The 22,297-nt window shown below is 41.1% G+C and overlaps 1 protein-coding gene across 2 annotated transcripts in view; it reads left to right on the top strand.

The window, feature by feature from the left end:
* tafa1b (TAFA chemokine like family member 1b) overlaps positions 1-22,297 on the top strand; it is a 108,355-nt gene that overhangs the window by 75,217 nt on the left and 10,841 nt on the right. For both annotated transcript variants that reach the window (XM_079342322.1, XM_079342321.1), the window contains exon 3: positions 14,526-14,666. In XM_079342322.1, the coding sequence (XP_079198448.1) occupies positions 14,526-14,666 (141 nt within the window). The remainder of the gene's footprint in view (positions 1-14,525; positions 14,667-22,297) is intronic.

The raw sequence follows: 22,297 nt of genomic DNA, 5'->3' as shown, positions 1-22,297 counted from the left end.
CATCTCTTCATTCATGGGACACACTCAGGTGTTTGTATTTTTTTTCTGCATGTAAAAGTGACATTTTTACTCCAACAGCTGCCCACCAGTGGGGTCACTGAGCCTCGGTAACCTTTGATGCATGACCTGGGTCGGCGAGTCGTGTACATGGTGTGATCCGACCCCATCAAACACGTCATGTCAGATGGATCAGATGCTATCCCTCCTCTCAGTTCACTCCACTGTTGGAGATAACTTTAATGAGAAAGAGACCTGAGACGTGAGAAAGGAAGGCTGGAAGGCAATGAAAAAAAGTGAAATGGAGACATTCTGAGTCAAGTATTAGAGTGAAAGATGGCACTGAAAAGTGTGTCGGTAGGTGTGTGTGTGTATGTGTATGCCTATGCGTGTGCGTGTGCGCATGCATGTGTGTGTTTAGGAGAGAGAGAGAGAGAGAGAGAGAGAGAGAGAGAGATTCAGAGTGAGTGTGAGGTAGAAGAGTTGATGAGTCTCTAACAAGCGGCTTCATCAGATTGAGAAATGGGCTGCCAAACGGGATCTTCTTTTGACCTACCTTAGGGATGGATAGATGGATGAAATAATGGATGGATGGATGGGTGAAATGATGGATGGATGGATGGATGGAGAACAGACACAAATAGGCATAGCTTTTGCAAGAGTGCCCCACAGAGGCTCCTTTCTTCCTACCCTGTCAAGGTTTCTCGTCTGGCAGCCAGCAGACAATCATTTACCTCCCGGCTCTGATTCCACAGTCACGACTTTGAGCACCAGCAGTACACAGGTAATGACCAGCGAAATAATGCAGCAGATATGATGGATAAAGGGACTACACACGGTGGCTGCTGCTTTTAGCTCCATAGAGGCCATACCCCCTCCTAAGCTGATGTGTTGAGCAGGGGGTTGATTTTTGAAACCATAATGTGTGGAATGTCCATGATACCAGCATTGAAGAGGAGCAGACATAGACCTGTATGTACTTGAAAATTGTGCTTCACCTTAATTTTTCTCCTGGTTAAAATATTCACAAAATGTCAACGCAATTAAAATTCTGAAATATACAGTATATACTTTTCTTTTTTTTAAGGGAGATTCTCGCAGGTTGCCTCTCCCTCTCTCTTGCTCTGTCTCCATCACAGGGATCATTGCATGCATTGCTCTAGCATTAGTATGCACACTGGGTTCAGTCACACTTTGATGTGCAGCCACATGATTTCACAGTCCACCCTGGTGGCACGGATCAAATTTACAGGTATGTAGAGGCAAGACTGATGAGCAGATTCAGGTTTTCATTTCATCTCTACTTAAGGGTTTCACAGTTACGAGGCAGTATATCGCTCAGGGTACATACACCGTATGTGAATGTTTGGTGTAAATGTTTATACAAGACTCTAAAAATTCAATCAATTGGTCATTTTGTCACAGGGAGTTTTCATGAGTGAGTTTTGAGGCGATAGAAAAACATATTGGTAAACATTTCATGTATTCTGTCTGCGTGTTTCTCTTAAAGTCTAAGTTCTTTAAAAGAGGGATGACCTTGAGAATCGCCTGGGCTTGAGTTCAAAACAAAGTCATGATTCTAATCTTTATAATTAATGGCTACAAGAGTCTGTGTCATTCATTACAGCTGATATTTAATCTGAGATGGGGGATAGTTTCTGTGACTGAATCATGGCATATTTCAATTTATGATTGATTCCTCTCTGCAGACGATTGCTGTGGATGATGAAGTAATCACTCTCAGTCAAAAAAAGAAAAGAGTAAACCTTTTTTATTTATTTATTTTTTCACAGAGTTCCAGCATTTGGAGAGTCCATTCGGTTCATTTCCACAGTTATAGAGTATACCATGAAGCCACAGGAAACAGTGATTGCAGTATTATCCCGGCACACCGAGTGAACATGAGATTCACACAAAAACACACTCGATAAACGCTAAAATATTGATTCAAAGAGATGTGAAAAGAGGCTAAAGTTTGTTGTTGTCTTCCTCTCTGTGGGGAGGCGAGATGATAAACTCGTCAATCATTTTTTAATGAATCATCTCACATCCCTTTGCTTTGGTATATGCTTCATTTTACTCTGTTGTGCCCCCAACAATGGAAAAAGATGAGACTGGGACTCGGCTCCCGCTTGTGTTACCACATCAAGATGTTATCTCCAACTTAAAAGCTTATCAAGCTCACAGTAATGATATTGAGTGACTGAATTGTGTGGTTTGATGGATATCGCTGTGAGTACTCTGTTGCCAAAATGTGTTCCAGTTCTCATATTGTTTCAATTTTACAGGCTGCAAATAACTTTATGCTCCCCTTCCCCTCTCATTCTTAACCCCACCTAACTCCCCATCTCACACTCACTCGCTCAGTCATTTGTCGTAGCTCTGATTCTTTCCTATTGCTGGAGAATTGGGTTAAAAGCTAATCTTAGTGCTCTGTGGCAGCACATAGACTACATTGTCCAATATCTATTTGGTCCCTGGTTAATTTGTTGCACTTTGTGTAGATTGTTATGTTTTCAATAGTTCCATTCTGCCTTCTAATAAGACTGAGCACCTCTTTCTGTAGTTATCTGTAATGCTATTTGAAAGTGATAATCACTCTGATTCAGTTAGATGAGATTGCTGAGGATGGTGAGGATTACTAATGCTGGTTCCTTTCTTCATATAATTTTCCCCACAATAGTTGTCTACAATTACATCCATTAATTCATTAGGAATGCATGGAAATGATCACAGTTGCAATGCCTGTTTTGCTGGGAATTGGAGGCTAGCTTATTAAAATAAAATTATGTGACAAATTCGGATGGAGTTGGAAGGCAAGCGTGTCTGGTCTGATTTGCCATGTGAGAGGGCAAGGTCAGAAACCGGCTGTTGTTAAGAGGAGCAAAACATGCTTATTAGTTTTGTTAGCTATATACAATAGTTCCGGTGCAGAGGATGATAGGCAACATGGGTGGCGCTTAGAAACTTTAGGGAATGGGCTGAGACAGCTGGAGAATCAAACGGGGTCTAAATCAAAGAAGCTGGGTCCTTCATTGAAGAAGGGTCCTTTGAAGGAGGCTACCCCCAAAACAAGACATAGCTGTAGTCTTGCACTCATTTGTACACACAAAATGTGGCAAAAGTTACACTGATAAATTAATAAAATGTGGAGAATATTAGTTCGGTGAATTACACAAGATCTCTTTGTGGTTAATCCAGCGTTGCAATCAGATTCTGACGAAACGTGTTGGTATTTGTTGTTTTTTTTGTTTTTTTCTTTATTTATTACTGTTGGGCAATTTAAAGGTAAAGAGATGCACCAAGCGGTTGATCACAAGAGCAGAGACCCGCATACACCCCTGACGCAGCAAGGGGGGCAATTTGGGGTTAAGTGTCCGTGAGGTAAAAATCATTTCACCAACCCATTCCAGGAAGTTTTGACCAGTACGAGCAACACTAATGACTAATGGTTGATAAGTAAACAATCCTTGTGCATTTGGACGTTTAAAAAAATGTAAATCAAGTGATTGATTCAGTGCATGACCGATCATCTTAATGGCAGGTATGACAAAGTGGATGTTGACGGACCAATTTCAATAAGAATTCTTCAGTCAAGAGAAATTATAGGTTTTGATGACAGTCTCATCTGTTTAAAAGTCCACAGCCCACTGTTTACCATGCTGGAAATGAAGGTCAGCCTCTAAATGTCACATTTGACACCTTTATTCTACATTGTCAAACAGCAGCTAAGTGTTTAGCGCATTGATTTTTCTCCATTTTGCTTTTGCACATATTGATCATGGTGTGAAAGTCAGTCCTTGGAAAGTGATCAATGTTGCGCCATATAATCAAATTAAGGAGGCGTCATTTAAAAGCCAATAGCCAAGTCAAAATGACCCGCCACTGTGTTAAAAACCCCAAAAAAATCCTCTTAACGATATTTTTTTAACTTGAAATTTTATGACTTTGCCTAGATTGGCACCAACAGTAGAAAAAGTGAAATGTTGCTTTTATTCACATTTCCATGTAAGCTGTACAAAAAAAGGTACAAAGGTGGTCTTCGGGTCAAAATGACCCGTGAGACAAAAAGAGTTGAAATCAAGGTCACAGAGTTATTTACACACCACAGAATGTTACAATGTTTTAGTTGTTTTAGTCAAGCAGTTGCAGAAGTGGTCTTCTCACAGACTGCTGTGCCTTTGATTAGTCTCAGATCAATTAGCAGTAAACGTGAACAAGACAGTAGCAGAAGTAAACAACACAAAGGCGTTCTCGCAGACTGCAGAGCTCTTTTTCTGTGGATTTCCAGAGATTATAAAGGTGCTGCAGATGACAGGTCCCCGAATTCTGTCTGTGCCGAAGCCATGAGTGTGCGTTATAACGTTGAAGAGGCTCTAGAGCTGATTTTTTCAGATGTCCAGAAAGACAACTCTGATTCAGAAGAAGAAGTGGAGGATGTATCAGAAGAAGAAGATGGGGAGGAATACAACCAAGAGCATGATGAATCATCTTGAGAAGAAGAAGATGACAATGGGAGAGACAAAAATGCCCATGACATTGTCTCTACATTCTACCTGTTTATCACACCAAGGTATGCCGTTTCTCATGCCGGCATACCTTGGTGTGACAGAGGGACTGAGGGGTCACAATGTTACATGTGACAACTTCTTCACATCTTATGAACTCGGACAGCAGCTCCTGAAGAGGAAGATCACCATGGTTGGTACAGTTCGAAAGAACAAGCCTGAGCTCCCACCTGCACTGCTTGCGTCAAAGGAGAGAGAGGTATTCTCATCAAAATTTGCCTTCACGCCCACCACCACTCTAGTTTCTTACCTCCCAAAGAAAAATAAGAATGTAGTTCTTCTGAGCACACAGACGGTGACGTTAGCGATCGTGAGGACAGGAAGCCAGTCATCATCCTTGACTACAACCGCAACAAGGGAGGTGTGGAAAACCTAGATAAGGTGATTGGAACATACAGCTGCAGAAGGATGACTGCCCGCTGGCCCCTGGTCATCTTCCACAACATCATCGATGTTTCCTCCTACAATGCCTTTGTGATCTGGAGAGAGATCAACCCGACCTGGATGTCTCGTAAGCAGAACAAGAGGAGGGTGTTCCTGGAGCAGCTGGGAAAGGCACTTGTAATTCCACTCATTGAAAGAAGGAAGCATGTCCCTCGCACAGAAGCCTCAGCAGCAGTTGTGAAAGCTATTCAGAGTGCTGGAGCTCCTGATCAACCTGAGGATCTAGCTACCACAGCCACTTCCTCAGCTAGGGCAAGTAAGAGGAAGGGATGTCAGTTCTGCCCTCAAAAGAAGGACTGTAAATCACATACTGTGTGCTGCAGGTGTAAGAAATATATCAGCAAAGGCTGCGCACTTGCATACATGTGCCAATTAGTTCAATGGGTTATGTTATTTTTCATATTTTTGTATTGTATATTGTCTTAAATTGTTCACTGAAAAAAAGAAAGATAGAGAAAATAAAGAAACTGAGTCATTGGGATGAATGAAAATTCATTCAAAACTCCTTTTTGAACATTTTTTTTTCTTTTCATAAGCTATAGAAATGAAGTGAAGAGGGAAAACTCAGGTATTCACACATTTTGTGGTGAATGACAAGTTGTTTCTTCAAACAAGATGAAATTTGGTGTTTAAATTCAATTAAGCTGCTTATATTAGGGGTTTAGTGAAGACGGGTCATTTTGACCCGGAGGACACGGGGTGTATACAGAAAATGAAGACAACAGGAGGGTTAAAAGCCTATAGCCATTTTAATAGGGTGCTAGTGTAAACTCTTTATCATGTACATGTCAGGCATTGACACAGGCTCCAAAGAGAAAGTATAGGTAGTTGTGGAACACATGCAAGAGCTATAAGTTGTTGATGATGGATCTACAAGATTTACACATTTTTTAGAGAATGTAGTTATGAAGACAAAGACGACTGTGCATGCCGGAGAGCAAACTCAAATGTGCCCCAATATTTCATGGATTAAATGGTACTCATATTGCCCTTATTTAAAACTGTTGCTGCTCTCAATTTCTAGAGTCCGGTTTTATTGAACATATGTTCCAGCATATTTAAAAATGCTTGTGTATAAATGTGTATTGTCATCATTTGTTTAATCAATGCATAAACATCAAAAAACGGATGGTAATTCTTGCCTCAATACTTATTGGCGGGATTAAAATGTGATCTGGATGACATTAATTATATACAGGGCGCAGAAATGCATAACATCTGCAGCTCCCTGATTGCTTAGTCTGTCCAGATAGTGGGGAGATTATTTTCACAGCAAAGTGCCCTTTCTCTATAAACTACTCTGGGAATTTCTTCTGCATGCAACTATAATTTGATGTTAAGTGCCTGCTGATGCATTATGCATATGAGATAATGCATTGTGTGTAATACATGCAGACATCCCCCGAACCTATAGAGTGACTTGTCGTTGCAGACCCCACACGCAGAATCCCTTGTATGGCGTGATCACTGGTTGAGACAGCCACCATGTTCTTTGCATCACGCCACTGTGTCCTTCTTTGTCACAAAAACTAATTACACAATATAGGAGGGCTTGTGTATTACACTCAACAGTACTCTGTATTGCACTCAATAATACTTCATATTTTTATATTTTAGAACGGCACACAGCTTTTAAAAGTTTTCCACAGAGGACTGTCACGTTTTGAAAGCTGCGATGAAGTGCCATTCAAAAAAGCAATTGTTAGAATTTGAATGGACACAGTTTCTCATTTCACCATCAGACTCTCATTTACGGCGATCAATGACCTCTGTTATACGGACATTGGACAGCTTTCAGGTACTCCCATCTGAAGGGTGCAAAAAACACAAAGAAAGGCCCCACCTGCTTTCTTGGTTCTTATGATTTTATTGGCATGCCACGATGAACGAGAAGCTCTGAGAAATATTCCAGATGAGAGGATTAAAGGTAGAAAAAAAGGGCAAAAGTAATAGAAAAGTATGCCTTTATAATGCTGTGACAGTATGTAGTAAATTCAGAACAATGTGGTTCCTGGCTCTGCACTACACTATTTCTGGCTTCTCCCACCTGTCATGAAAATAAAATAAGCAAATTTAAGTGAGAGGAGATGAGCCATTTTTTTCCTGCAGGTTTTCATTTTTTCTACGAAATTTGAATTGCAATGAATCCTTACAAAATGTAACTGTTGTGCACATAAAAGAGTATCCAACAAAGTAATCCTTGCACCTGAAAGACCACAGAAGTAGGTTACATCCTGCATATATTTACCATAATCACCCTCTCCTCCCAATTCATCTACAGGGAAACTTCTGAAAACTTTTAATGTGTTTTTCCCAGAGAAGCTAGGCTTTTTTTTCTCTTCTTTACCTGCAAGTCATTAGTTTTCATCATTTTCCGAACAACCATGTAGGTAATAAAAGCTAGAATTGACATTTAAGCTATAATGTGTGTCAGCAGCCCTTGTCATGCTCCCCCCTCGTCCTCCCTTCACTGGGCTCGAGTTTGGCAGTGGGTCTAAACTGAGTCCATGACACGGAGAGTTATATATGCCAGGGTATTACAGAACCCGTCTTAATCCGGTTTGTCACGCTGCTCCCTCTGGACGGTGGTAATTTCATGGTGCTGAACTGGTATTGATAGGGCCTTGGTAAATGAGGCACGCAGCAATCGTTAACTTTAATAACCATAAAGATGTGAGCATTGGAGTCATACAGGCTCATGAGAGGAAACCCATACAGGTGATTAAGAATCGACCACAGCCCCGGCCAGTAGCACCTCCAACCTCTTATTTCTACTAATGGAATTACCTTTTAAAGATGTCAGACTATTACCACCAGTGGTGCAATAGGTGTACTATTTTTTTCAAAACCCAATTTTCAAGTCACGCATGAAGAATATTTGAAACAGGTAATCGGCATTCTTTCAGATTTTTTAAACCCATACGAAGCAGGTTTCAGAAAGTTGGGCCCCAGTGGTTGAGCAGTTTTTAGCTATAGCTTGATTCACAAGTAAGCCATGCCAGCAGAAGGGGAAAAGGCAACATTGATTCATGTGACTCGCTGTAGTTGGGTCAGTGCTCTCTGTCAGTCAGCTCAAGCTCTGGAGTGTCTTCATCCCCTTCCACCCTCTCTCTCTCTGTCTCTCGTTCCTTCCCTCCCTTACGTTTGCAGTAGCTCTAGGCCCTACTGTTGCTGCTTTGTTCACTTGTTTGTCTACTCCCATTACTGTGGGTGATACCGCCTCAGGAGGAAAGTGAGATCCAGGCCGCAGACGGGTCAGTGGGAATCCAGCCCGGAGCCTTCACAATAGGCTGAGGTCAGAGGAACCATACGTGTCACTGTAACAGGGTGCTGATGGGCGCTTGATAAACTGTGTATCCCCTCCATCTCCTGATGAGTCAGTGGCACACAGACAGTCTGCACTGTCCCAAAGCTCTTCTTCTCTAGATGTGTTTTGTGGTGAATGGTGCAAATACCCCTGGTAGCCTTCCCTCCTTGAGGCTATCTTTTATTATTCATCGTTGCCAGTCAGCTCTCTGGGAAAGGACTTCAGAGTGAGAACAAGTGGCCAGGGCTCCAGCCTTTAGTGAACAATTTACTCTCAAAGGCCAGGACAACTCTTTCTCTGCAGAAGAGTAGTCTAAGTCCAAAAACATAAGAGGATTTGTGTTTTCTTTATGCTTTTACTGGCAAAGAATGCTCCCTCATGTGGAATTCACACAGTCACTGTCCATGTTAACACCTCCAGGCACATGCAAAAGAGGAGAGCTCTTACACAAACATGCACTATGCATGCAGTCACACTGTTTCTGCAACACATCTCCTCCATACTCCAGGAGGTGTGCTTCAGAGAGCGTTAGCATTGATATACTCCATAATGACAATAAAGTCGGGAGGTATAAATCTACTCCTCCAAGGGGTCTCCCTTCAGACATTCTTCGTTTTAATTGGTCCTGTTTCAGAAATAGAAGAGATTCTATGCAATTTCTGCTGGAAACGTATCAATTGCGGAGAGGGAGGACATGAAAAGTATTTCTCTGTCACTGCCTCCATTTGATCCACTACTAGACAGTGCATTGTACCACGTTTAAACATTATCCTAAATAATCAGGGTGGTGGTGTTCCAGTGTGATGTTTACGTAATGAAATCAAAATTCTGATGAGCGTCATTAAACATATATGCATGGGGACAGTTGGCACACTTTGATGCCTTCGCTTCTTGAAACAGATTATTTATTTTTCAGAAAAAAAGCATGAAACTTATTGTAACAAACAGAATATAGCTGTTTTTCATTTTAGACAAATCTGACAACATTTCAATCAGATTATTTTTTTTATTATGTTCAAAAATGCGCATCACAACTAGTGGAAAAAAAGGTCATTTTGCATAATGCATGCATGCTTTTTCAGAGAGAAAAGTCAGCCAACAAAAAAAGAAATAGAAAGCCTGCTGCTTCGTAAAACTTTGTGGGGGTTTCAATTAACTTCTCTGGCGCACTGTACAAAGCAACTTTGAGACTGTTAGAGTCTCAGATTGTCTTCCAAATTGACTTCATTTTCAGAAATAGATTTAAATACAGCTCTCACTCAAGTATCAGATTTACATTTTTAGCTCTACACGTCTACCTTTACTTACCGACTACGGGAACGATAATGCCAGTTGCCACCTGAGAAGTAAATTCACAATTAGTACCTAGACAGTGAATAGTTATCAGGTACACAGAGGTACAGGGGAACAACAACAAGCCCACAGCAGAGGAGGAGGATGGGATGTGGCTGATGCAGCAGCTGCCTGTCTGGCAAAACAACACGGGTCTATTGTGCAGGCGCAAACGACTCATTTTCCTCTGAGTGTGCAATGATGAAGTGGTTATAACAAGTCCTTGAGAGGCTTACGTTTTCTGAGTTTCTTTCCATGTCCATATGTCATTACTTAATAACTACAGCAGAGTGAAAGGCAGTGTAAGATTGAGTGTGAGAGAGAGAGAGTAAAAAAAAAAAAAGGGAAAAACAGCACCGGTGATTACAGCTCATTGCTTCTCTGCATAGATTACTGTTGTTAATAAAGCTCAGCCAAGGTGCAGTGTGGACTGTTTTGTTGTTTTGTTGGGGTTATTTTATGGTTACAAAGTCAGAAGGACCTGTCTTTATCTCTGTGTCAAAAAATTGCCAGATGAAGTGAGATCAGAGGGAAATCGGTTGCCAGTTGAGTTAGTTTTTTTGTCACTCAGAGGATAAAAAGAAAATGTCACTTTCATTCTACTGAGCCGGGAGCCTTAGGATGAATAAACTGTCATGTTTTTTTTTGTTTTTTTTTTAACCATGACCTTGAGTTTGTGCACAGAAACAATACAGCCTAGCAGTTGCTGACTGTTCTAGCGTTTTTTTGTGTGACTATATGGATTAAAAGAATCAAAGGATTACTGTTAAGGCCATCATTTACCCATTTGTTACACTAAACAGCAAGTTTAGACAACAACATACAAGCCAAACATATACAGAACATACATTAAGATCACACATTAAAAGGTTTGCTGTGTTGAATATTTGTGGCGAGTGAGTTCCAGAGAGAGGGGGCTCTGTCCCCCCAGGTCTGGTGCTTGGTTCTGTGTGCATGGAGGAGACAAGAGGTTGGCATTGGAAGAATGAAGAAGCAACACAGAAGGCCTGATTCTAAGATGTCCCTTCTTTTTCATTTGGTATATTGGTTTTAGGAAAACTATTTTTTGGAAGATACATACAGTAAATGTCCAAATATGAGTTTTGACCTATTCCTATTAAAGCACAATGCTACATAATTCCCATGTTTGCGTTGCTCGTACCCCCTCCTGACAAGCTGCTCAGAAGATGTCAAAAATACTTTCTCCATCAGTTAGATGGAATCTGTTAGTGCGCCATCATCTTTGACAACAGTAATAACTGGTGTCTTAATATGTTTCTGTCTCTTCTCTCTTTCCATATGAAATATAGCATTTGAAGGCCCTTCGGACTCATATTCACCCGCCATGGATATTTATACTGGCTTCAAAACATACAGTAAGCTTTAAGAGTCTTGCGTATATTGCAATAAGGCTAACAGAACACTTTTAAGGGCTGAACAAAATGTCACAAAAGTGATATTGTAGCAGTCATTTATTTATGTCCAGACTCAACTTTCCGTTCTCTGCTGAAAGTTCTCTATTGTATGTTTTGAGCATGATTTTCTTCTTTTGCTCTCAGCCCCTTCTCCCTATGTGGCTCCACATTTTACAGCCTTACAGTACCTCATTAACAGCTCTTAATTGCCCATTGGGCTAAGCTGAGAACAATGAAGCATTGATTTCCTTAAACATAATCACCTCATCCAGTCGTTTAATGGCTGCTGTCACTGTGGGTCGCAGAGAGAAAAATGACCACTCAGTGGTCCCATCGATGCCCTTCACCTCCCCTCACCAAAGGCTAGAGTGCACAGCCACCCACTCCATCTTAGCAGGTTGGTTTAACCCCTTTAGCTGCCTGACAAGCTTCGAGCACTATATCCATCACTTTCTGCGGCTGTGTCGCAAGTTGTCCTAATCCAATAATGCACCATAATGCACACACAGCTACTGTTGTCCAGCCAGGCAGTAAACTGTATATGGTTGGATATCACAGAATATAAAATGCATAGATACAAAGACAAACTCTTACAGTAAAAGACACACACACAAACACACACACACACACTTAGACGGAGAAATTGGCAGATCATTTACCCCAGCAGCCACCTGAATGGGATTATGTCTAGTTCAAGTGGCCATTTGTCGTCTAAGTGGCTCTCTTGACTGGCCCAGTAGAGTCATCGTGAAGCCATTTACTCTGCTCTCTCGTTCACATACCAGATGGTTCATCGTGATCACACCTAATGTCCACCTGGCTGATGGCTGGACCTCACCTCACGGCCAACACACACAAGTTTCTCTGTAGGTGTGTGTGAGTGAAAGGGACACTCCTAAATTCTGGTGGCAATGATGACAATCTTAATCATACTCATTTATTTAATAAGCTGTGTTCTTTGTGTTCAATTTGAGGTCTTGAAGCAAAACATTCTCGCAAAGAGTTCTCATCTGCCAAATCAGTATTTATTTGTTTTTACAGATGAAGTCCCCACAAACGATTGTTTCATTTGAACTAATTCACAGTTGTGTGAAAATCATTCAATGTCTGTGCAGGAGATATTTTGTATGAGTTTTAATTTATTTCAGTTAAAGTTGAAAATCACAGGCAGTGACTTGATAATTGATCTGCTGTAGAGTGTTGGGGCTTTTTTGAAAGGAATTTTAATTATGATTGCACCTTTAGTAGAAACAATTTGAAGTGACGTTATTAAATGTTTTATTGAATCGTCGCTGCACCAAATCTTTCTTGATGCTAACTCTCATTTTAAGCTGAATCCTCCAAATGAAAGCAACCATGCCGTCTGTTCTTTGTAATGGCTTCTTTTAACTAGATTGGTCAATTTATTGCAAATGTAGTTTTTAAAGGTTTAAATGTACAATACATTTTGAACCTGGAGTCTTTTGGCATAGGAAGTTGTGAATTGGCATTACTGTATTAAATCATGCACATGTGGTAATTGCTCAAGTTGTTACATTTGTTTATCTTCCACATTATGAAACCTACCATGTCTTCTGATACCCTCATGCACACACTGTGAGTTGTCAGAGCTTCCTCCAGCATGTCAAACTCTCTTTATGTCACTGAAGCACCACTGAACAAGAGATGTGAATATGGCAGAGCTTGTCTTCTGCTGTCCCCAGTCAGATGTTTGCAGGTTATAACAGTGAAGCGCGGAGCTGCAAATCAGGCACCTAAGCAAGCTGGGGGGATTTAACCCAATTCAATATTCTGTGACGCAGTGTAAAGTCTTCACTTATTCAGAGAACCGCTTTGACTTGAAAGCAAGTCTGCAGGTCAGGAAGCTGTCGGTAAAATATTCAACATGCCAACACATTGTGGGGTTTGAGGTTTTAGCACACTCAAGGGATACTTCTCTTCACTTTTATAGGCTGTGTTCTTCCTCCTCCTGCCCAGAAATATCCAACAAGCTCTCAGAGAGTGACATTAATACTGCACGACAGCACGGTCCAGAAGGACTGCAAATGTTTGCCTTTTAATCCAGGACTCTGCGGCCTTTGGTCTGGCCACAGCAGACATTGATGGGAATTGGAGAAGAAAACTGTTGCCAAACGTGTCGAGGTAGCGGGGAGCTCAGCTCCGTAATTCATGATGCAAGCCTTTTTCAAACATTTGCACAGCCAACCAAGCAGGAGAAACACACACCGGTTGTTGTAGTGCCAGTTGAAGCAAATGCATCTTCTCACCGCAGCAGGATGTTCTCTTTAAAACCTGGTACGGTCGAGTGGAATCAGACACAAACCATATGAGATGTGGCATTTGGTTGTCTCCTGTTTTTTTTTAGCACTCTATGCGTTCAGTGGATTGAGTCGGATAAGTTCAACCGTGCTCCTCTCTCCTCCCCTCTCCTCTGTCCGGGGACGAGCTCCAGTTTAATTGTTGGATGCCAGTGTCTGTTGCAGTGGCTGTCAAGGGAAGATAAAGAGTTTTTCCTGGGGCGTAAGGAAAGGGGAGAGTTGTGATGGAGGGCCTCTCTCCTGCAGCTCCGTTGGCTGCATTAGCCCCACACTTTATAATTGTGTGAAGGTGGCACTTCCAGTGGCTCCCTCATTACTCACTAGCCTGGCCAGTCCCTGGCAGCCAGACACACCTTGTCCTCTAGCTCTGTCTCTCTTTTCAGGGTGTCCCTCTGCACCATCACCCCCTCTCCCTCCCCTGGGCAATCCTCCCCATTGTTATTTTGACCCAGCGCTGCCACTGGCACATATCACCTTTTCTTTCCACAGTATTTTGTTGACATCCCCTTTTTGTGTCAGACTGGAACCTATTGTGCAGCATTTGCTCTGACTGATGTCACCTATACTTTGGAGTTAATGCTTTAGTGTAGAGACTGTAGTCTCTTCAGTCTCAGGACTATAAACCTGAGACTGTATTGGCTCAGTCGTGGGATTCAAAGCCAACTTTCAGGTCTTCACTGGAAAAGACTAGACAAATGATTCATCCCTTTTTAATCACACTGATAACATCTGGAAGATATTAAAGATGCAAAAGCTGGCGGATAATATGCAGAAAGTGCATGATGTGATCTTCATCATTGGCTGATCGGTATGGAGTAAGGACAGCCCGTACTGGCTAAGAGGCAATTAGATGACATAATTAAGATGCTTCAAGGGCCAATTTGTTACACATACTTACAGTGTAAGTGCCCAAACGATTGTACTGCAGCGTGCCTCACATGATGTGTCGAGTTAACCAAAGCCTGTATCTATTTCATAAAATTGCTGCTTTTAATTTGTTTTACGTAAAAACATGTAACTGCGTAAACGTTTTTTATGCAGTATGCGCTCTCTTCAAGTGATTTTCAGACACTTTTCTTTTTTTTTTTTTTTTTATTCCCTCACATGTACTGACCTTGTTTTTTCCGTGTCTTTGTATCTGCAGAGGGAGGTACGTGTGAAGTGATTGCCGCCCACCGGTGCTGTAACAAGAATCGAATTGAGGAGCGTTCTCAGACAGTCAAGTGCTCCTGTTTACCGGGGAAAGTGGCTGGAACGACACGCAACAAACCCTCCTGCGTGGACGGTGAGGAAGTTTTACGTATAGGGTCAAATTAACATTGTTTCGCATTGTTTTAAGCAAAAATATTGTCAACTACATAACATCAACAATAATACCCCAGTTTGGTCGTGTCATTTGTAAATAAATTGAAACTAGAATGATATTCTCAAAGTACTGCAAGAAACACTTGGTATGGGACTAAGGAAAGAAACCTCAGACCTCGAGACATCTGCAGGATTCAGTCATTCTTACCTTGACCATGTGTGCCTTATTGAACATTTCTCATTGATTCACTCTGTCTAACTGCGTCTGCCTGACATGTGAGTTGAAAATTTACATTTAATTGCAGAAACAACGAAAAACAGAATCACATTTTGGATGAGGAATTAAAAAAAAAAAATTCCTCTGCATGCTTTGAAATACACTTCAAATGTGCATATAAACCTTTCTGTTGTCTCTCTGTGAGTTGCCTCATAATAAAAATACACTGAACCATTAAGAACCCAGTAATGCTGTGCTGCGAGGCATCATGGGAGTTGGAGGATGATCCAGCCGGGCTGTTGAACACCTGAGCAGGGAGCACGTTGCAGATCACATGGCCTAAGGCAGCTGAGGCTGATGGAAATGAATAACTAATAAACACAAGTCAGGGAAGCTCCAGGCGAGTGCACCTGAATTACCTCAGCTGAGAAAAACAATCAGGCAGAGGCGGCTTCATGGGGAAGAATACTCGACAGGAAGTCACAAGTCTACCGAGACAGAACTGCGATGCCCCTGCTCACTCCATGAAGCTCATTTATCGCTCCGCGGTCTTGATCTTAACCTTCACCTTCGGCAGAGATCAAAGTCACATCTCTGACTGCCCTGTTGCAAAGATAGACACGAAAAAACATCTTAATTATGAGGGATGTTACATGAAGGGTCAGACAGGCTTGTTCAGAGGGCTTCACGGGGTTGTTTGGCTACAGCTGACACTCAAGAAGAACCTGAAAAATGGTGGAAGAACTTTCGCTCAGTTTGATGAAAAACGACGAAAGGCTTGTAAAACTGAACAGCTGAATTTTCAGTCCTTGAGACATTTTCTTTAGTACCCCAATGTTGTGTTTGCTCTGCGAACGGAGACATCACCTGAATGAAACATTTACAGAGCACTGACCTTGAGATAGAGTTTTTTTAGCAGACTGTGCTGCCCTTGTGCAGGAAAGACAGACAGCCAGACACCATCTCCCCCGCAGCACCTTACATACAAGGGACTTTGGACTCTCCTTTTATATTGACTCAGACTGGGTTTTTTTTTTTCACACAACATGAACTGGAGAGGCCAAAAAAAAAGCCTTGAAAAACCTGCATCTGACCAAGACTTTTTTTACTTTTGCCCTCAACTTAGAAGCAATGATTAAAAAAAAAGATTCAAAGATTTTAAAAAGTATCCAGAATATGAACAGCAAACACAACACCAAACATAATTTACACATACTGAGGCATGGAGGTGGAGATGTGGGATATGTTGTTAACACTTCATGCCTCTCTGCTTCAGGCAACCACGGATAGTGGTCCTTGCTGTTAGTGTATTGATTAACAAGCACTTATAGAAGGAGTGGTGATAAAAATGGAAATGACAAGTCACTGAGCAGTGAGCTGCAGTATTGAACACTGCTGCACCATACTAAAAGAGAGGGTTAACTCACCCTATATGGTTTTATTAACATTTCCTTTTCCTCCTCACTTACATTTATTTTACCTGTTTGAAAGTAAACCTGGTTGTTTGTATTTATTTACACCGAAACCGCTACGGGATAGGGGCTGAAGGGCAGAAGAAATAATTATGTGATTATTCATAAGAGCTCATTTGTAGTCACAAGTGTCACGCTCTGCAAACACGGCGTTTAATTAAACAATCTTCTTTTACGATCAGAAATAAATCATCTCTGGAAGTGGGGGTCACTCCCTTCAAGGATTCTTTTTGATAATCTGTACAAGTTATGCCTGAAAGATGCATGTATTTATTCTATTTCAAGTGGGCCCTGCAGGCTGCCGTAGCACTATATGAGGGATTATAGACTTGTGGAGTCAGTGGCCTGTCCCCTCAGCAGCGCACTGGCCTGGCCCAGATGGCGCTTTCTCCCCAGGTCTCAGTGTTATTAATGTTCCATCCAGATGAGAAATGATGCCGCAGCCCAGCTCATATCCCCGCCCCCTGGGGGACACATGCTGCCATTTTTCCATACACAGGTTATATTTCTGCAAAACAAAAAAATAAAAAGGAATAGGCAGTGTTTTGATAGAACAAATCAAAAGTATATTTTCAAAGGTCATTTGGTTTGGACGCACACACCCCCACTCCTTTATCTATGGCCACATTTTCAGAACCTGGCAGTCTCCCTGATGTGTGGTATTATGGGTCATTAGTATCAAAGTCCAACATCAAAGCCCACAGCGGATATCAGTACCATAGTCAAGTGTTTACCTCTTGAATCAAGCAACATGGGGTTATTTCAGTTGCTATTGGAAACTGTTTTGGTTGTTATTAATACACGAGGATGTGACGACAGCTTGCGTTGGGAGGTGTCATGCTCGGCGGGGGTCTGCTGTCAGATTATCCCTGTGGTGGGAATTGATTATTAACGTTGACAAGGAGAACTATGTCCCAGTTATGTCAAGGCCAACGAGGCTCTTAGTGAAGAACATCCCTTTTAACAAGTCAAACGCTCATATCTCTGTTAACGTCGCCAGGCCGATCGCACGAGCTCAGATTAGGCTCTCATCACTGCACCATTGCCTTTATCCCAGTATGTGAGTCTTGTAAGCCCTCAGCCACAGCATGGACACAATATGCACCCATTTACCCAACACATGCATGTCCTAATATGCACACATGCTACCACTTTGTGTTGTCATAGCTGCTGTAACATGTAAACTCTCACGCAGATGCCCACTCACCACTGATGGGGAATGAACCCTTCTGTTTTGCCGTAGGCGCACAGAGCCAAGCATGACAGGTTGTCATGGTACATCTAGCCCCCCCCCCACACACACACACACACACACACACACACACACACACACACACACATACACACACACACAAATATGAGTGACACTTAAGGGGAGGGGCAGGGAGTGCTGCAACACATACCTCTGTACATCATCCCAAGTTGTACACTTATCAAGAAAGCCAATTTTATTTTTAGTCCAACATTTATTGCTTAATGATTCAGTATATTCTGTAACTATGTGAGTATAATTAACAGCAGTGATGAGAGCCTTAACAAATGTTGTTTTTTTTAATCGGCAAGCCATGACCCTATATTCATTTCGTGTCATGTTTTAATACATACCTGCTTTACATTAAGGAAAGACCACAAAACACCAGAATAATATCTCCCCGACCTTATAATGCCTTAGCTAACAGTTTGTCTCCCACACTTAGCCTCTCAGTGACTGTCAACTTCTGTATGTGGTGGCTAAGATGCACACCTGCTGCAGATCTGGCCTTAGGTGATGGACAAAGGTAACACATTTTATAAAAAGGAAAAAAAAAAATCCTTGCACTTACTGACAAACAAACACAGGCTGAGGGAAGGAGAGACAAACACAGTAGAATCCTCTTGAGTCCATTTTTTTCAGTCTTCTGAGTTGTTGAGGATAATGATTGTGAAGCAAGTTTTTCTCCTCCATCTTTTCCTCATCCTGTCGAGCTCTGCCAGCATTGAGTGTGATTAGACTGTCAACCTTTAACCTGCCAGGAGACAATCCGACCCTCAGGTGGAGTCAGAGGTCTCCTCACTTTAGCTTTCTCTCTCACTACTAGAGTAATAAAAGTATCTGTGTGCTTGTGCTGAAGAAGTGAAAAGAAACAGGAGGCAGATCAATGTCAGCTGTGTGGGAGATTCATTTTAGTAAAGGCTTTTTATTCCTACATAACGGAAAAGGAAGAACCACACAGCAGAAAAAAAACAGTCATTGTTCATCCATTAATACACACCTACAGTACATGCACACGGACTCACCAACTCCACCACACACTCACTAACACTCCCACAGTGATGCTATAAGCGCACACACAGACACATATTTTTAAACATTTAGGTACACTTCTACATGATCTGCAGTATTCTGTGTTTGATAAGACGCAAACCTGATACAGTATTTTGCATTTTTCCTGACAAATGTGACTTTTTGTATATAAGAGCATATATATAAGAGCAATTTCTTGGGAACCAATTTGAGTACATTGACCAGACTGAAACTGATAACACAAGAATTCTGCTTCTATCTGGAGGTGCCCGGCAGTCCATGAGAAAATCAGAAATTCATAGAAGATGTGTGATAAGAAACCCAAATGATACTTCCTGAATAGCTAATCAAACCACAGCTTGCTCTTCTGTAAGAGGGCCAAAGATTAATGTAGAATAATGACTCTCTGAAGCTGACCTCAAGATCAGGGGTCTGAGTCTCACTCCCGCTGTAATTATACGCTTGCATCATTTGCGTCATGCTCCCATGACCCTTTCAATACTTTACTGCTGTTACACCAAACTCAAACTCAAACCTCTGACTCATTAGGATTAAAATGTGTTTTAATCAGGCAGTTCACTCTTTTATGCCTCATTATGTCAATGAATGACTGATTGTCCATTTCATGTTTAGTTCTTATCTAAGTACTCAGAACATTTGCAGAGCACTGATGTAAACGTATTTATTCAACACATCTGTCCACCTCCTCCTATTGTACTGCTACCACTGCTTTTTCATGATTTAGTCTTATATAGCGTTGTATTTCAGAGTTTAGGTTTTCATGTTTTAATTTATCCTGACTATTCCACTGTTGGTTGTTTCCCTTGTGTGTTTTGTTCTTAATGTTTTGTATTTGTCTTTAGAGTTTCCTTTTTTATTGTTTAACGTTTGACTTCTAGTTTATATTGTTTTATTAAGTGTTTCTGGATTTATTATGTAGTTCTTGTCTTCAGTGTTTCTGGTCTTGTATTTTACTCCTGCCTCTGTGTGTTTCCCTCCTGTGTGATTGCCTGATTATCCTCACCTGTGGAACTAGTCTCACCTATGTTTAATTACTGAAGGATAAAAGTTGCTATTTAATCCTTTTCCTAAATGTTGTTAATATAAATCTGACTCCTCTAAATAATAACCTCAAATCTCTGCACATTCTTTTGATGGGATGAGAGGAATGACTGAAGACGTCTCTTTCAGGTTAACAGAGTTTATTAACCCGATGAATCAAGAATACAAGTTACAGAGTCTCTGTAACCACAGACAGATACCTGGTCAGTTCGCGAAGTCTGAGCCCCGACTATCTTTCCCTGAATCCTTTTATACCATAGACAGAGAATAGCTAACCAAATTATGCATTTGAGAATGTGTGGTTTCCTTCCTCCGATTGGGCAGCTTTCCAAATTATGCGCCTCCTGATGTTTGGTTCCGCTTCTCTCATTGGTGCATCAAACTCCCGAATCCTTTGTTCAATCTGTAGGGGAAGACACGTCCTACCTGTTTCTTATCACAACCTGACATCTCGTCTAGTAACTAATTCTTTTTAAGGAGAAGACAATTTAGGTAATTAAGAATCAAGGCTCACTCAACCTATATAAAAGTGGGTGAGTGATTAACTGTTCAGGGCCTTAAACTAAACCTATGTTTGATTTGGTGAGTGATTCAGTTTAAAGAGCCACATCAAAACACATGTTGGAATGTGCACTCACTTCTGCAAGCCCTCTTCACAGACTACCTTTAACCTCTGAACTAAAATCTCAAACAATTAGATTAAAACACTTAGAGTAAAACATGATATAATAACTGATATGATGTAAACAAACTGTAGATATCAAACCATTCCTTTGGACTGGGTGATGAAACTTTATTGCAGTGAACACATTGATTATAAGCAGAAAAAGGCCTAATATTCTATCATTACCTCTGTGTCTATTTAGTCTCAGTGTTCCTTCCCTCTTGTTGTGAGATCATTGTCATTTATTTATGTCAGTGAAACATATCTGACACATGAAAACATGAAGAAGTTTATAAATTTAGGCATATTAAACATTATTTGTTTGGCTACTTTTCTATACTATTATGCTCCTCAATACTGTAAAATAAACTGGAATATTTGACTTAAAATTCTATAAACTATGTGTCTTATAATGATTATATTTTAAACTCATGTGTGCTAAAATAGATCAATAGGACATAACCTAATTTATTTCTATTTATATCGAAACGTGTTTGAAATGCGTAATCGTAATTTTATTTAGTCCATACTTTCATCGCTGGCTTGTTGTCACCAATGGGAGAAATTGTATTGTTTCATGTCCTCTGGCATCGTGTCGTAACTGATCGTAATTTACTTTCTGATTGTGGTTTACTTAAGTCAGTTAGTGACAGAGGAGCTGGTTGTCAACAATTGATCTTGCCCCCAAAATTGTACAATTCACCCTAGTAGAGAGAATAATAGTTCAAGCTTAATTGCTTTCTGCTTGAGATCCTAACTGAAGACGAATAAGTTACTCACCAAAAAAAGACCTATGGCTTACATCACAGGAAAGCAATAATTTTTCTGTGATGAATTTCAGTCTAGCAAAGGATGTGCAGTCCTCCAAGTTAAAACACATTAACTATTCATGGAGCTCACACACACATTCACATTATGGGATGGACTGAAATCAGTCCTCTTCCTCATCCGTCAAGGTGTTCAAACATTCTGCTAACTGGCAGGGACGTGTCAGCGGGTTCAATCCATCACACCGCCAGCTCACCAGCGATCTGACAGACGCACTTGTTAAAGGTCCATCGCTTTGTGTTTCTCAATCAATTCAGGTCCCATTCATGGTTGTTTGTCCATCAAAGTTAGAGACTCCAGCCTGCTACATGGCTAACATCTTGAATTGAAAACACTTTTTCAGTCCTTGTTCCCTGATTATTTCAGGCTCATCTGTCACTTTTGACAGTAAACAGCAGCCTTTTTATGACAATGGGTGCATCATGTTAATTGGTTTTGCAGCTTTAAATTACATTGAATGTTTCCAGCTTACAAACAGATGGATTCGGAAATTAATTGCCAGTCTAAAAGGGGTAGTCTGAACAGTGGACGATGGACATTCTCCAGCAGACACAGAGGAGGAGTAAAGTTTGCTGATGTTGGAACAAAGGTTATACCCTCTATGCTGACGGCTGCACTGGGAGTAGTTAAAGAAAAATGACTGCTGCAGGTCGGTAGTCACCAGAGAGTGATGCATGGATCCCAGCCCAGACTTGGCTTCTCGCCAGTGGTCAAGGTCAGAGCCAGATGTCCTGGCCTGGGTACAGCTACAGACATGAAGAGAATGTGTTCAAGTTAGTCTTGAGTTTCTGATTTTGATCTTTGTGGCCAAAACACCAGGCATAACATACTGTATATAACATTTATAATCAAGTGTTCCTTGTTTGACTCGATTAGCTTCACATACAGTAGGGTGATTGGCAAAGAACAAAATTGAATTTAAATATTAGGAAGTAAGGCTGTTGCAGTGTCTCCTTGTAGCCACAATGATATAAAAGACAGCACTGCTGAGCCTTTGAATGTTTCTTTCACTTTAAAAAAAAAAACTCCCAGACAGCTTAGAGGACAATCACAAGAAATGTGCATCTTGTGACATCACACATTC

This window comes from Symphodus melops, assembly GCF_947650265.1.
Source record: "Symphodus melops genome assembly, chromosome: 4".
Lineage (NCBI taxonomy): Eukaryota > Metazoa > Chordata > Actinopteri > Labriformes > Labridae > Symphodus > Symphodus melops.
The sequence above is the reverse complement of the archived record's forward strand: the minus strand, read 5'-3'. Positions and strand labels throughout refer to the sequence as shown.